Here is a 13,426-nt window from a genome sequence, read left to right on the forward strand (position 1 = left end):
TTCCTTTTTAACAAAACACAGCCCAGGGTTTGGGCTCCGAGGTAACAAGGGCTGGGCTCCTGCTCACCCCACTGACAGCAAACCCAGTGACACACACACACAGCCTTTGGCATGCTCAGGCCACTGCCAGGAAGCTTCTCTCCCTGCAGGTAGCAGCAGCACAGCACAGGTGAACCTTCACCCAAAGAGAAAAGTTTCTGAGGAACACAATCTTTAGTTTTGAACTACACTTCAGAATTTAAATAGGCAAATACACTTGTGCAAATGATGCTCAGGTAAAACACAGAAAACAGCACTCACAGGTGCACCACAGCCAAAAGCCTCAGAGGGAGGGGCTTGTGTAAAGCTCCTGGCAGGCCCTAGACAGGACAGGGGGCTTCAGACACCAAAGTGTTCTGCCTGCACCTCCAGGCAATGTCACACACTGACCAGGGCATGAGCCACCAGAGTGACATTTTTCAGGTCTGAATCTAACTTCTCTACCTGCCATTCTGAGCAGGCTGCTGCAGTTTGGATGCCAAAAGCTCCCCAGACACATAGTACCAGGTGTGATAGCACAGAGGTGGCAGGTCTGGGATCAGCAGAAACCAGAGCCACAGCTGAGCATGAGTGAGCACACACAGCACACAGCAGCTCTGAGAGCCTTTAATCCCTGCTGCAGCTCACAACAGGCACCTGGGGCACACAGAGCTGTGCCAAAGGAGGGGACTCCTCCCGGTCCAGAGTCCAGGAACTGTGTTTACTTGCCAGGCACTGTGCCTGCAGGTGGTGTTGGCTGAGTGGGAACACCAAGAGCCTGCAGAGTTCCTTCATCCCTGTGCAAGGTCATGCTGGACAGCACAGCCCAGCCCAGTCTGTGGGCAGAGAGGGTATCCAGAGTCACATCCTCACAGCCAGGGACACTGAGTGTCTGAAGGTCACGCTGGCAGGGGGCAGCCCACAGCCTATGGCGCCTGCTGGTCACACACCGTCCCTGAAGGTCACACTGGCAGGGTGACACGTCCCAGCCCGAGCAGCAGACACGGGCTGTCGGCCAAGGGCAGTGCAGGGCGCTGCCAAGCCCCCGGTGACACTGTGGAGCTGCGCGGGCACAGCTCAAGTCCCGCTGTCACTTGAGGCCGTAGAGGGCGGCAACAGTGAGGAAGAAGAGCAGCCCCACCGAGAGATCGGAGAGCGCCCTGAGGCGCCCCTCTGCCGCCGACTCCTCCCGCCGCAGGCGCAGCTGCTCCCGCCGCGCCCGCAGCAGCTGCTCCCGCTGCAGCTGCTCGCCGTAGTGCGCGCGGTAGAAGGCGTCGAAGTCGAAGGGCGGCGTGCGGGGCGCGGTGCCGGGCGCGGGGCGGGCGGCGGGCCCGCGGGGCGGCGGCTCGGGGGGGCGGCCGGGGGGCCGGGGCGCGGCGCGCAGCTCCTCGGCGCTCAGCAGCCCGCGGTCGTACTTGCGGCGCAGCGCGGCGCTGCCCAGCACGCGGTAAGCCTCGCTGATGGCGGCGAAGCGCGCGGCCGCGGCCGCGCTGCCGGCATTGCGGTCGGGGTGGTACCGGAAGGACTGCTCGTAGTACGCCGTCTTGATCTGCGCCGCCGTGGCCGTGGGCTGGACGCCCAGCACCTCGTAGAGGTCGCGGCGCGGGGCTTCCGGCACCGCCCGCGTGCGCGGCCCGGGAGGGCGGCGGGGCCGCGGGGAGCAGCCGCCGCAGCCGCGGCAGCACCGCCGGCGCCATCAGCGCCCGCCCGCCGCCGCCATGGCACCGGGGCGCGGCGCGGGGCAGTGACGCCACGGGGAGGAGGGGCCGGGCGCGGAGCGGTGACGCGACACACACAGGGACAGGGCGGCGACGTCAGAGCAGCGCGGCGCGGTGACGTCACGCAGCCGAGGCATGGCGGGCAGCGGCCGCCGGCCAGAGCACCGCGGGCCGCCCGAGCTGGTGAGCGGGGCCGGGGGAGCGGGGAAGCGGCTCCTCCGGGGCGGCCCCTCCCGCCGGAGCCGGGCCTCACCGCCCCGCCGCCCTCTCGTTACAGTTCTACGATGAGGCCGAGGCACGGAAGTACACCCAGAAGTACGGCGGGACAGCGCTGCGGGACTGCGGGCAGGGCTCTCGTCATGGGGACATCGCGGGCACCCAGCGGGAGTGGGGGGCTGGTCCTGAGGGAGCGGGGGGGCGCTGCCGTGAGGGCGCGGGCCCGGCGCGGGGAGCGGAGGGAGAGGCTGAGCTCCGGGCGGAGGCCGGGCCGCTCGGGCGCTGCCGTGGGCGGGCGGGCTCCGGTCCCGCACCGTGCCGCTGTCGCCGCCCGTCGCTCACGCTGTGCCTGTGCTCAGCTCCCGCGTGGTGGAGATCCAGTCGCAGATGTCGGAGCGTGCCGTGGAGCTGCTGGGGCTGCCCCAGGACCGGCCGTGCCTCCTCCTGGACGTGGGGTGAGCGGGGCTCTGCCCGTCCCATGGCACATGGAGCGGCTGGGGCTGGAGGGGGACTCGGGTGCCACAGCAGCGGTGTCTCTGTGGGCTGCAGAAGGACAGGCTGCTGTAACGTTGGTTGTGTCCGGCTAGCAGCAGCCTCAGACCTGCCCCCTGATCCCAGCACTTCCTCCCTCTAGCTGTGGCTCTGGGCTGAGTGGCGATTACATCTCTGAGGAGGGTCACTACTGGATTGGCATGGACATCAGCCCTGCCATGCTGGGTGAGCACAACCTCCCCTGAGACCCTCAGAGGCCCCAGAGGTGGGAGCTGAGTGCCTGAGCTGTGCTCTGTTCTGTGCAGATGTGGCCGTGGAGAGGGAGGTGGAAGGAGACCTTCTCCTTGCAGATGTGGGTCATGGCATTCCCTTCAGGCCTGGCATGTTTGATGGCTGTATCAGGTGAGTCTGTGCATGTAGCTGAGCTCTCCTGATCCCCACAGAACTGCACAGTACACGTGGTGCTCATGTGGTAAATCACAGGTGAGAGGGACCGGCCTTGCCAGCCACTCTCTTTGCTCTGTGCAGCTTGGCTCCATCACTCCAGGACAAACCTCCAAAATTCTGGATGGAACAAACAGCTTGTGACAGCTGTTTCCCATGTGATGCTTGTCCTTTTGTGCTGGTGAGCTAGGAATTCTCTTAGAGAAAATAAAGTGAAAGTGGGGATATTGTTAGGATGACTGAGATCTTCACCAAGGAGAAGAACAAAGTATGTGGCATTGCTTAGAAGTCAGTCCCTAGATCAAGGATTTGATGGTTGGTTTTGGGATGAAGGGCTCAGAAGGACTTACCTGCTTAGAGAACATCTGGGAAGAAGCAAGGACTGTCCATTGCTGAGCTAAAAGCTCTGGTTTAGAATGTTCATTGGGAAAACCTGCTTGGCTAGGCAAGGGACAGAGATGAGCTCTCAAATGCTCATCAGGAACTGTAATGATTGGACTAGGTTAAGGGGTTCAAGCTGAAAGGGGGAAAATTTATGTGAGACACACAGAAGAAATTCTCCCCTGTGAGGGTGGTGAGGCCCTGGCACAGGTTGCCCAGAGCAGCTGTGAATGCACCATGTCTAGAAATTTTCAAGGCCAAGTTGGATGGGATAGTGGGAGGTGTCCCTGCCCATGGCAGGGGCTAGAACAAGCTGAGCTTTAAGGTCCCTTCCAGCCCAAACCATTCTGTTATTCTGTGATTTGAGCACTCAGACTAGAGGGGATGCTTGGTGATGCTTTTGTCCTGTAACTTGTGCACCTTGTTAAGTTTTGGCATGGTGAGTCTCCAGAAGGGTTTGTGTAACTGCAAAACAGAAGGCAAAGCAACACAGAGGAAATAAAATCATTTCCCTGAGGCCCAGCACATTCTTAGTGCAGGAATTCAGCTCAAGGGGGGTGGCATGCTCTGTGAAGGAAGCAGTGACTCAGTGTCCTGGGGGTCTTATTTTCCTTCTCAGTATTTCTGCAGTGCAGTGGCTCTGTAATGCTGACAAGAAATCACACAGCCCCCCAAAACGTCTCTACAGATTCTTCTCCACTCTTTACACTGCCCTGGTAAGTGCCACCCTCTACCAGCAGGTCTCTGCTGCTCTTAGGTCTTTGCTGGTGCTTTTTAGTGCTTCAGGGTTGTTCTAAGTAAATGCTGCTCTGAAGCAGGACTGGCAGGAGCACCCACTGCCTTCTCATCAAGGTTGGATCTTCATGGTCTTAGTGGTCTTTTCCAAACTTAGCAGTTCCATGATTCTGATACCTGGTGTTCCCCCTGTGCCTCACTGCCTCTGTGGGCTGAGCAGCTCTCCTGGGAGCCTTATCCCAGAGGTTTTGGGGAGGGGGGAGCTCGTGTCTGGGGCTGGGATGGGGTGACCCAAAGTCACCTGCACTGGGACAAGTGTGTGATCAGCTTTATTTCCTGCAGGCCCGAGGATCCCGAGCTGTGCTGCAGCTGTACCCTGAGAACTCAGAGCAGGTACAGCCCATCAGTCAGCCAGGAGGGGGTTCAGGCAGAGAAATCATGTACTGTTTGGGGCTCTGAATGCACTGTGTTCTTCCACATCATGGCTATGTCTCTTCCTGCCTGACACTTCTAAAGCTCTTGAAGAGCCCAAAAAAATTAGCCTGTAAGGAGGATACCTTTGCAGTTTCTGTTGTTTCACAAATTGTCTTGGGCTGAGCATTAACGTGGTGGGACAATGTGAGTGTGGGTTTAAAGACAGGCTGTAGTTATCAGCATTGCACTTTAACTCAGGTCTGGAAAATCCAGCCCAGTGTCCCTCTCCTAGAGAGTCCACTGTGCCAGCTAACCCAGGCTAGACTGAGGAGCAGGGAGAACCAACAGAAGCAGGGAATTGGAGTCTGGGTGGTGCTGCAGAACCAGGAGATGGGTGCAGAGCTTAGCAGGAGGAGGGGGACAATCCATCTTGGGAATGCCCAGTCAGGTGTGTTCCTCTCTGAGGTCCCTTGGGCTTTCCTGGGGAATGACTGCTAATTAACTTTGTACCTGCTGCTTTTCCCAGCTGGAGCTCATCACAGCCCAGGCCATGAGAGCTGGATTTACAGGGGGAATGGTGGTTGATTACCCCAACAGTGCCAAAGCCAAGAAGTGAGTCCTGGATATCTGTGTGTGTTTGGGGTGAGACCTGGGTTTAGTGATGGTTTATTTTTTTTTTCCCCTGAGCTGTTCTCTCTCCCATTATATAGTCCTGGACAGAGGTTAAAGCTTAAATCTGTTATAAACCATCCCAGTCTTGCCTGGGGACAGACCCACATGCTGAATCCCACTTTCATGCTCCTTATTCTTGTTCTTTCAGGTTCTTCCTTTGTCTCTTTGTTGGGACATCTGGCACATTACCAAAGGTGAGGGCCTCCATGAGGCAGTAGAGCTGCTGTCCTGGCTGCTGGATGATGTGGAAGAGCTGTGGGCAGTGTGGGAGCCAAACAGCTCTGTGCGTGCAGGTGTGACTTCATTTATACATTTTCTGCCAGTCACCAAGCCCTGCTCTCATATAATCACAGACTGGTTTGAAGAGATCTGAAAGCTCATCTTGTTCCAACCCCCTGCCATGCCCAGGGACACCTCCCACTATCCCAGGTTGCTCCACCCTGGCCTTGAACACTTCCAGAGATGGGGCAGCCACAGCTTCTCTGGGCAGCCTGTGCCAGGGCCCCACCACCCTCACAGGGGAGAATTTCTTCCAATATCCACTGTAACCCTGCCCTCTTTAGAGCTGTTTTTCTGACATTGCTGCATTTTGCCATGATTTCTGGCAGATCACTTTGTTCCTGCTCTGGTCCTTCCCCTTGTAGATGCCTGCATTCCCCTTAGTTTTGATGGGCTGATGAATAGCTGTGCCTGGTCCAGAGAACACAAGTTCCCAATTTTGCTTTCCAGGGCCTTGGTACGGAGTGTGCCAGTGAGGAGCCACAGCAGGCAAAGTTCACCAATGAGAGGTACAGTGTGGGGGTGGGGCTGCAGGCTCTGCCCAACAAGGAGTGGGGGGCTTTGAGAGCTGTTCTACCACGCTGCTGCTGTGTGAGAAGCAGTGGGAGGGGAAGGACAGGGAGAACTCACAGCAGCCCAGGAGAGAACTTTATCTTCCCAAGGGCCTGGACACAGGGAACAAAACTAGTTAGTTCCCAGGGCTCTTCCATGGGGCTGGAGGTGCTTACCTACAGCTGTAACTGAGCAACCAATCTTGTTTTCTGTCCAGCACTGGGCTCTCCAGCTGATGCCAGTGGTGTGGGAAAGGGAATGTTTACAGGGCTCATGATAGAGGCAAGCTGCTGTGCCTGAGTCCTGGTGTTCCCTTTTTCCTCCTGTGCAGGTCTTTGCTCAGCTCTGCTCAGCTGTGGCCTGGGGGTTTCTGATGCTGGCCAGGTCTCTTCCTACAGCAGTGGTGCAGGGAGGAGCCCCTCTTGCAGCCAGTGGGAGAGACTAAACAAAAACCAGAGGAAAGTTGTCGTGGCTGCCAGGAGCTTGTGGCTGCCATGTTTTCCTGCCTCTTACATTGCTGTTCTCTGCTCACTTAGAGATATCTGGTCTTGGAGGGCAGTAGCAGAGCTGGGAACTTCTGTAGGAAGCCTCACTTTGTTGGAGTAGAGCAGACAAGGGGAAGGTGGTTGTGCATGAGGCTGTAATCCCCTGAGATCCCAGAGTGCAGCATGCTGCTGGTGTGACACAGGGTCATGGGGCTGTGCTGGAGTTCATAGGTCAGGATCCTCAGCTGTGAGCCAGGGCTGGAATCAACCTCCTTCTCCAGTGTGTCTGCAGTTTGGCCACCTGCCCCAATGCTGGCTGAGCCTCTTGCCCAGGGTGGTGGGAGAGCAACTCACTACTTGTGTGACCCAGTTCTGGGTGACAGTCCTCAGGGACAGAGAAATGTGCCCTATACCCCAGTTCCTCTCCAGCTGCTGTCCCCTCTCCCCACAGGACACGGTTCAGAAATGTCAAGGGCAAGTCAGTGAAGAAGAGCCGGGACTGGATCCTGGAGAAGAAGGAGCGCAGACGCCGCCAGGGCAAGTGAGTTCAGCTGGCTGCTGCCTCAGGCTGCACTGGCCTGCTGTCACCTGCCCCAAGTGCTGTCACAAACCTCCCTTCCCCTCCTGAAGTGACCTGCAGGTGGTGCTGAGCTGTTGCTGCTTTTCCCACAGGGAGGTGCGAGCAGACACAAAGTACACGGGTCGGAAGCGCCGTCCTCACTTCTGAGCTGCTCTGGACACTGCTGGCACGGCAGGTGGCATGTGGGTGCCTCCAGAGAGCCTCCTGTGGATGGCACAGGTGGCACCCCACACCTGGGGACTTGCTGGGACTGCTCACTGTGGCTCTTAAAGCTACAGACTGGCTCAGGTGCTGCCAAACAGCAAAGCTTCCAGCCTTGTTTCCTGGTGAAGGTGCAGACAGCGCTCTGGCCACTTGGGTGTCTGCAGTGCCATCACTTACCTTCCTGAGTGCACTTGAGCCAGCTGAGCTCCAGGTAAGCCAGGATGTGATACTCAGTTCCTCACTAAAGAGTCACAAGGAGTTGGAAGTGTTTGCTGGTCTCTTCTGTCCTGCCCTTGGTGCTGGGAGTACTGAGGTGGGAATATGGTACCTCATTCCCTGCCAGCTTCCCCTCTGCCTGCAGAGGATTCACCCTGTCAAGGTGTAGATCCATGAGGACAAAGTTGCTCCTGGCACAAGTGTTATTCCAGTCCATTTAGTGTTTCTGGTGCTTGGCACCAAGCCCACACTGTTTGCTTTAGTGCTTCCAGGGTGCTGGGGCTGACTGGACCCCCCACCCCCTTCCCTTGAAACAAGGAGAGGTGCCACCCAGAGCTTTACAGTTACAAATGTTTATTCTACATAAAAATTCCACAAAATGGGAAGCTGTTTTGCACCCAAAGCCTTGGGAGAAGAAAGGAATGCTTGCAGGTAGGGAAAGAGGGAAGGAGAAGAGAGGCAACATACAGTGTCATCCAGCCCAGTGAGACAGAGCAAGCCAGGGTCAAGATCCACATAGAAAACAAGGACACTTAGCTCACAGTACAGCAACAGTAGAACTCCACGGGGGGCTCGGAAAGCCTTCAAGTACATTAATTACAAAAAAAAAAAAAAAACAAACCAAAAAAAAAACCAAAACAAAACCCCAAACAATCCCCAGTTCGAGTGCAAGCTGTGCGTGCCCCACACTGCTCATGGAATACTGCATCAACACGCTCCCGGCGTGGGGAGGGCGGGTGGCACTTGGAACAGAGGGCCTGGAACCCAGAGGACAAGCGGGTGCAGGTCGGGGGCTGGAAAGAAAAGGTGAAACATCTTCCCAAAGCACAACCACACTTGGTGATTTGGTCTGTACATGCAACAACAGGTAGGTAAAAAGGAACTCAATGGGGCTTCCCGTAGTGCAGGGGTAATTATTGCACCAAAACACCCTCCCCTCACAGCGAGGACAGTGTGAGCCTGCCTGTGGGGCAGCAGTGGCAGCCTGCTCCTCCATTGCTTTGGAGCCCAGCACTGCTGCTGCCCAGGGGATCCCAGCCAAGTGCCAGTGGCCCTGACTGGCCCCATCCAACTCCTGCTGCTGTGGGGGCTGCTGGCAGTGGTGGTGCCAACAAGGAGCAAGGGCCAAGAATCCCCCTGGTGCAGTTCTTGGCCTTGTGCCTTGACAGGGGTCCACAGCCCTGATGTCAGGTGAGCTTGTGCCACTAAAGCTGCTGCCTGGAAGAAAAAATAGTCACCTTGTGCTAGCAGTGGGCATGGCTGCAGGGCAGGAGCATGGCTGCAGGGCAGGAGCCTGGGAGGAGGGTTTCCCTGCCTGCCCAGTGTTATTGCTTCCTGGAGGGGCCCTGGGGCTCTTGCTGGCCTGGCAGAATAAGCAGGGACGAAGTGGCAGGGAGCTGCTGACAGACAGGAGTGTGGCCACTCCCTTTTCCTGCAGCCAGACCTGTCCCCCTGGAGCAGAGACCCTGCCCTTGCCTGCATGGTCCTGGTGCCCCAAGCCCTTCAGAGCATGCAGGCTGCAGTGCTGGAGCTCACGTGGGTGGTGTGGGACTGTGAAAGAAGGGGGCTCTGGTCTGGGATGTGCCCATGGCTGCACCCTGAGGGGCTTGGACAGGGCAGTGTGGGGAACCAGGATGGACCCACTTGCAAGGGCAGCTGCATGCAACAAGGGGCTCTAGGGGGGACTTCGGGTGACAGTGGCAGAGAAGAAGCTGTGCCAGGGCTGCTGCTGGGCAGGGCTGGCCCTGGGGGCAGCACTATGGCTGCAGCCACTGCCTTTGCCCTGCAGCCAGGGGTACCACACACAGCCAGCACCTGAGCCACAGCACGCTGCCAGCTTGTGGAGCAGCCCTGCCCTGGGGCTGGGGGGAGCTGGGAGGAGATGCTGCCCAAGGCTGAAGTACTGGCTGCCATCAAGGGTCCCTTTTCTGCTACCAGCACCAGCCAGCCAGCCCCTGTCCCAGTGTGAGCCTAGCCTACCATGGGGCTCCTCTGTGGTACTTTGGCATGTGCACAGGCCAGCCAGAGCCCTGGGGGCTCCGGAGGAAGGTGAGGGCAGAGCTCTGTCCCTAGCCTGGCGGAAACAGGCAATGGCAGTACTGGAGCCCCTGAGCTGCCAGTGGGCTTGGACCCCACAGCAGCTGCATCTGCCATGGGCATGGCAGAGGGTACAGGGCACCCAGGGTGTCCCACAGCACCCCCTGAGAGCAGGTGCCTCACTGGGTGGCTGGGCAGAAGGGCAGGGTGCCAGGAGCAGCAGGGTGCCAGGGGGTGGCAAACAGGCAGCCAGGCACTGGCCTGTTCAGAGCCTGATTGGATACAGGAGGAGGAAGGCTGCTGCTTCTCACCTGCAGGGGGCTGGATGCAGCAAGGGCTGCTCCTGGGACCACAACAGGAGAAAGCCCAACTGCTTCTAACCCCCAGCCTTGGGTGTGAAAAAGCAAGGCTGGAGCAGCCCTGCCAGGGGCTGTGGACATCAGCAGCAGTCCCAAACCCCAGCGGGCAGAGTTCAGCCTGTGGGCGAGGAGAGCCAGGACCACCATGTGCCAGGGCTGAGAGCACTGTGGTGATGTGATGCAGGATGAGCAGCCAGTGAAATTCACTGGCCTTAGGCTATCCTTGCCATCCTGCCCTGTGAGACCAGCATCCAGGAGCAGCACTGGCCCTGACGTGCCCTACTCCTGTCCCCAGGCAACCGTGATGGCCCCAAGCAGCAACTCCTTATTCCACACTGCTCCACCAGGCACCCTCCACCTGCAGTGGCACCTCCAGCCCTTGGCACCCTGCTGGGGCGAGGGCTCATGTAGGGAGGGGACAGCCCTGCCACTGGAAGAGTGGCAGGGATGGAGCCCCAGAGCCAGACACAGTCACTGGCCAGGCAGGGCTGGGTAGAGCACACCCCTGGGGAAGGGCCCCGCAGAGAAGCAGCCCAAGGGAAGGTGTTTGCAAGCACAGATGCGGCCGACAGACATGAGAGTTGGAGGCGATGGGCAAGCTGGGGAGGCTGACTGGGCACCCAAGGAGCCCCAACAGCCGTCATCAGTCCCTCCTCGGCCATCACTAATACACTGTCCATCCCAGGATGAGCAGCAGTGCCCGAGGGCACTTCTGTCCCCCCCACCCCCCGGTCCCAGGCAGCCCCCCAGCCCGGAGCAGTGATGAGAGCTCGGGTTCCCCCCAGGGTCCCCCTCGCGCCCATCACCAGCGCCCCGGGCCGGAGCTCCCTCCACACAGACGCACCGCACCGCACACACAGCGTCACAAACAACCATGCATGAAACTGAAATGCTGCTGGGGCTCCGGGCTGCGCGGGCGGCCCCGCCGTGGCTGCAGCCCCGTGGCACGCGCGGCTCGTCCCTCACACACACAGTCCTCGGGGTGGGGCTAGCCGAAAATGCCGCCGAAGGTGGAGGCGATGACGATGCCCAGGATCACGCAGCAGATGATGATCATGATCTTCTTCTGCTCAGGTGTGCCAGCAGCAGAGGGGAGAGAGGGGAGAGATGGTGAGTGTTGGGGCAAGATGGGCGCAGGAGTTTGGAATGGCACTCTGTCCTGTTCCCCTTTGCCCATGGCGGGCTCTGAGCAGCACCCTGGCAGCCAGAAAGGGCTCTGGCAGTGCTGGGCACAGAGGGACACCCCTGCTCCTGCTTCTGCCTGGGTTGGCAGAGCTGAGCTAGTGGCCTTCAGGTCCCCAAGGTTATACAGGACCACATGCTGGGAGAAGAAAGACAGCTGACACTGTGCACAGGCTCTGAGCTGAACCATGACCTTTCCCTTTTTTTGTTCTTTTTTTGGTTTTTTTTTGCAAGGGATGTGGCTCACAGCATGCCTGGTGCAGGGGTCCACCTTGTCCCTCTTCCTCCCCCCAGGCAGCACCCCTGCTCTGTGGTTCATTGTCAGCTTTCCCATAGTCTGTGCTGGGAGCTCTGCCTCAGCTGTGCCACTCTCAGGACCTGAGCTGCTCCCAGTGGTGTGGGGCAATGTGGTCCCCGGGCAGGTGCAGCGCTGTGCCAGGTGCCAGCTGGGCCCTGTGCCTGGGAAGGAGGTGTAGCAGTGCAGGCAGGGGCAGGGCTGTGACTCACCCTCCTGGCTTTGCTCTGGTACTTCACGGCTTTCTTGGTGTCGGACACGGCGCGCTCCACGTAATCCACCGAGTGCTCCACGTTGTACTCGATGCGGTCAATCATCTCTCCCTGCAGGGGACACAGCCCATGGCCGTGCACAGCTCAGCTCCCTCCTGCTCTGCTGCTGCCTGCCTCCGGGTGGGTGCTGCCCTGCCCAGCAGCCCTGCGTGGAGAGAGGCACCATCAGCTGCTTGTGGCACCGGGTGTTTCCTGGGTGCCAGCTCTGGACTGCATGCCCCATCCCAGAGGATCTCTGTGCACATCCCAGACAAGCAAGGGTGAGGGCCAAGGGAATTCCCAGCCTGGTCCTGGCACTGACCTGTCCAATATCTCAGGTGATACCAAAGCCATAACAGGATCTACACCAGCACCAAATCACATGCTGCTGAAACAGGAGGCACGGCAGGGAGCAAGGACAGCACCAGCAGCACCACGAGGGATGCTCACAAAACCATGCACGTGCAGGGACCAGGGACCACTGCTCCACTCCACACAAGTGCTGCACTGAAGGCAGGAGGGTCTGGAGCAAGGAAAGCAAGGATGGCAGAGCCCTGCAGGGACCCTGTCCTGCTCTGCTCCTGCTGCAGGGGTGGACTGGGAGTGGGGACTCCTCTGGGTGTAGGGACTACAGCCTTGTTCACCTCCTTTGGCCCCATCCTGACTGGGTAGGGAGACAGCCAAGTCCTGAAGCAGCTGGACAGGGTTGGCAGGAGTGGGAGGTTTGAATGCCTGTGTCCTCCTGCATGGCATGGAGGGAATTGAGGCCACAGAGACAAGGGCTCATAGCCAACAACTCTGCAATGCTCATTTCTCAAAGCACGGGGAGGACAAACCCTGGGGCTCAGGGGTGCTGAGCACTGAGCCCACCAACTGCTTCCTGTCTTGTGTAAAACTGCTGCTGCTTCTTCCTACCTGTGCCATGCCTGGGGCAGAGCAGAGCTGCCAGCTTTCCATTCCCAGTGCCAGCAGCTTGGAGCTTCTCACCCACAGGACAAGGATGCTGGCACTGCCCAGCCCTTAGAGCAGGGCACAGAATCATGAATTCCCCACACACATCCCCCTGCAGACAGGACAGGCCACCAACACCACCGTGCCCTGGTGGCCCTTGCTGTCCTGCCACTGGCCATCCCAGCAGCATGCAAGCAGCAGCCATGCAGGAGCAGCCATGCAGAGCAGAGCATGCAGCACCAGGGGCTCGGCCTTTACCTGCCAGCGACGTGTCCTCGGGCCATGGCAGCATGGCGGGCAAGAAGGGGGGTGAGCAAACACTCAGGAGCACAGCCTGGCTGAAGGGACTGTGCCATGGCTGGCAGCACAGCCAGGGGCACCCTCAGCTCACCCACCTGGGCCTGCTGCTCCAGGGGACAGGAAGAAATCTCCTCCTGCATGGCAGCACCCACTGCCCTCCTCCTGAGCCCCTCAATGAACCTCCCACCCCAGACACAGCCCCAGCTGTGGGGTGCCAGGCTCCAGCCCTGGGGAGCCCAGCTCAGCCCACTGGAGCCACGCTGCTCCCAGGTGCAGCACCCAGCCAGGCAGGGGAGCAGAGTTCTCCAGCCTGCCACCCACCACAGGGAGCCCCACTGCCCTCCAACCCCTTCAGGGGAGCCCTGGGCTGCACCTTGTCCCCACCTGGCTCTCCACCAGCATGGCCATGTCCATGAACATGTCGTGCAGCTCTCGGATGCTGTTCTCCAGTTTGATGATCTCACTGTGCCGTGTCTCAATCTCGTTCAGTGCCTGCTTGGTGATGTTTGAATCCATGATGATCTGCAGAAAAAATAAGGCCACTGAGCACCATGCTCAGACCCAGCTCTCATGCTGGGACTGGGGCAATAAGAGAGGGATGAGCAGGAGCTACAGAGCTCCCCCAGCCACCCCAAGGCAGGCAGT

The 13,426-nt window shown here is 59.1% G+C and overlaps 3 protein-coding genes across 7 annotated transcripts in view; 1 reads left to right on the plus strand and 2 right to left on the minus strand.

The window, feature by feature from the left end:
- Window positions 1–212: 212 nt before the first annotated feature.
- DNAJC30 (DnaJ heat shock protein family (Hsp40) member C30) lies at window positions 213–1,831 on the minus strand. Its single transcript, XM_079324943.1, is given in 2 exon segments — window positions 213–1,625; window positions 1,627–1,831. Coding segments are annotated over 2 exon segments (606 nt in total). The 5' UTR covers window positions 1,716–1,831; the 3' UTR covers window positions 213–1,108.
- Window positions 1,808–7,448, plus strand: BUD23 (BUD23 rRNA methyltransferase and ribosome maturation factor). 3 transcript variants are annotated; one of them, XM_079324935.1, is made up of 12 exons: window positions 1,830–1,919; window positions 2,014–2,051; window positions 2,312–2,407; window positions 2,587–2,669; window positions 2,750–2,846; window positions 3,889–3,985; window positions 4,347–4,397; window positions 4,945–5,030; window positions 5,239–5,284; window positions 5,820–5,878; window positions 6,858–6,947; window positions 7,079–7,448. In XM_079324935.1, exons 1-12 carry the CDS (start codon window positions 1,872–1,874, stop codon window positions 7,131–7,133), a joined length of 846 nt encoding a protein of 281 aa, XP_079181061.1. In that variant the 5' UTR covers window positions 1,830–1,871; the 3' UTR covers window positions 7,134–7,448. The 3 variants fall into 3 exon arrangements, with proteins under 3 accessions (XP_079181063.1, XP_079181061.1, XP_079181062.1); XM_079324937.1 differs by lacking the exon at window positions 2,014–2,051 and having other exon boundaries at window positions 1,808–1,919; XM_079324936.1 differs by lacking the exon at window positions 4,347–4,397.
- Window positions 7,449–7,743: 295 nt separating this feature from the next.
- The window catches only part of STX1A (syntaxin 1A), a 65,517-nt gene continuing 59,834 nt past the window's right edge, over window positions 7,744–13,426 (minus strand). For 2 of the 3 annotated variants that reach the window (XM_079324934.1, XM_079324933.1), the window contains exons 8-10: window positions 13,166–13,303; window positions 11,492–11,602; window positions 7,744–10,868 (exon numbers count right to left, since the gene is read on the minus strand). In XM_079324934.1, coding sequence (XP_079181060.1) covers window positions 10,791–10,868; window positions 11,492–11,602; window positions 13,166–13,303 — 327 coding nt within the window. In that variant the 3' untranslated portion in view covers window positions 7,744–10,790. Of the gene's footprint in view, window positions 10,869–11,491; window positions 11,697–13,165; window positions 13,304–13,426 lie in introns of all 3 variants that reach the window. The other variant, XR_013776651.1, reaches the window with a different exon arrangement.

The sequence above is a fragment of the Erithacus rubecula genome (assembly GCF_903797595.1).
Source record: "Erithacus rubecula genome assembly, chromosome: 22".
Classification (NCBI taxonomy): domain Eukaryota; kingdom Metazoa; phylum Chordata; class Aves; order Passeriformes; family Muscicapidae; genus Erithacus; species Erithacus rubecula.

Bases quoted from the DNA above. Each gene is read 5' to 3' on its own strand.
- BUD23 (XM_079324935.1), top strand. From the start codon at position 1,872: ATGGCGGGCAGCGGCCGCCGGCCAGAGCACCGCGGGCCGCCCGAGCTG. The intron at 2,052-2,311 runs GTACGGCGGGAC...GCCTGTGCTCAG, and splicing joins GCACGGAAGTACACCCAGAA to CTCCCGCGTGGTGGAGATCC. The intron at 5,285-5,819 runs GTGAGGGCCTCC...TTTGCTTTCCAG, and splicing joins CATCTGGCACATTACCAAAG to GGCCTTGGTACGGAGTGTGC.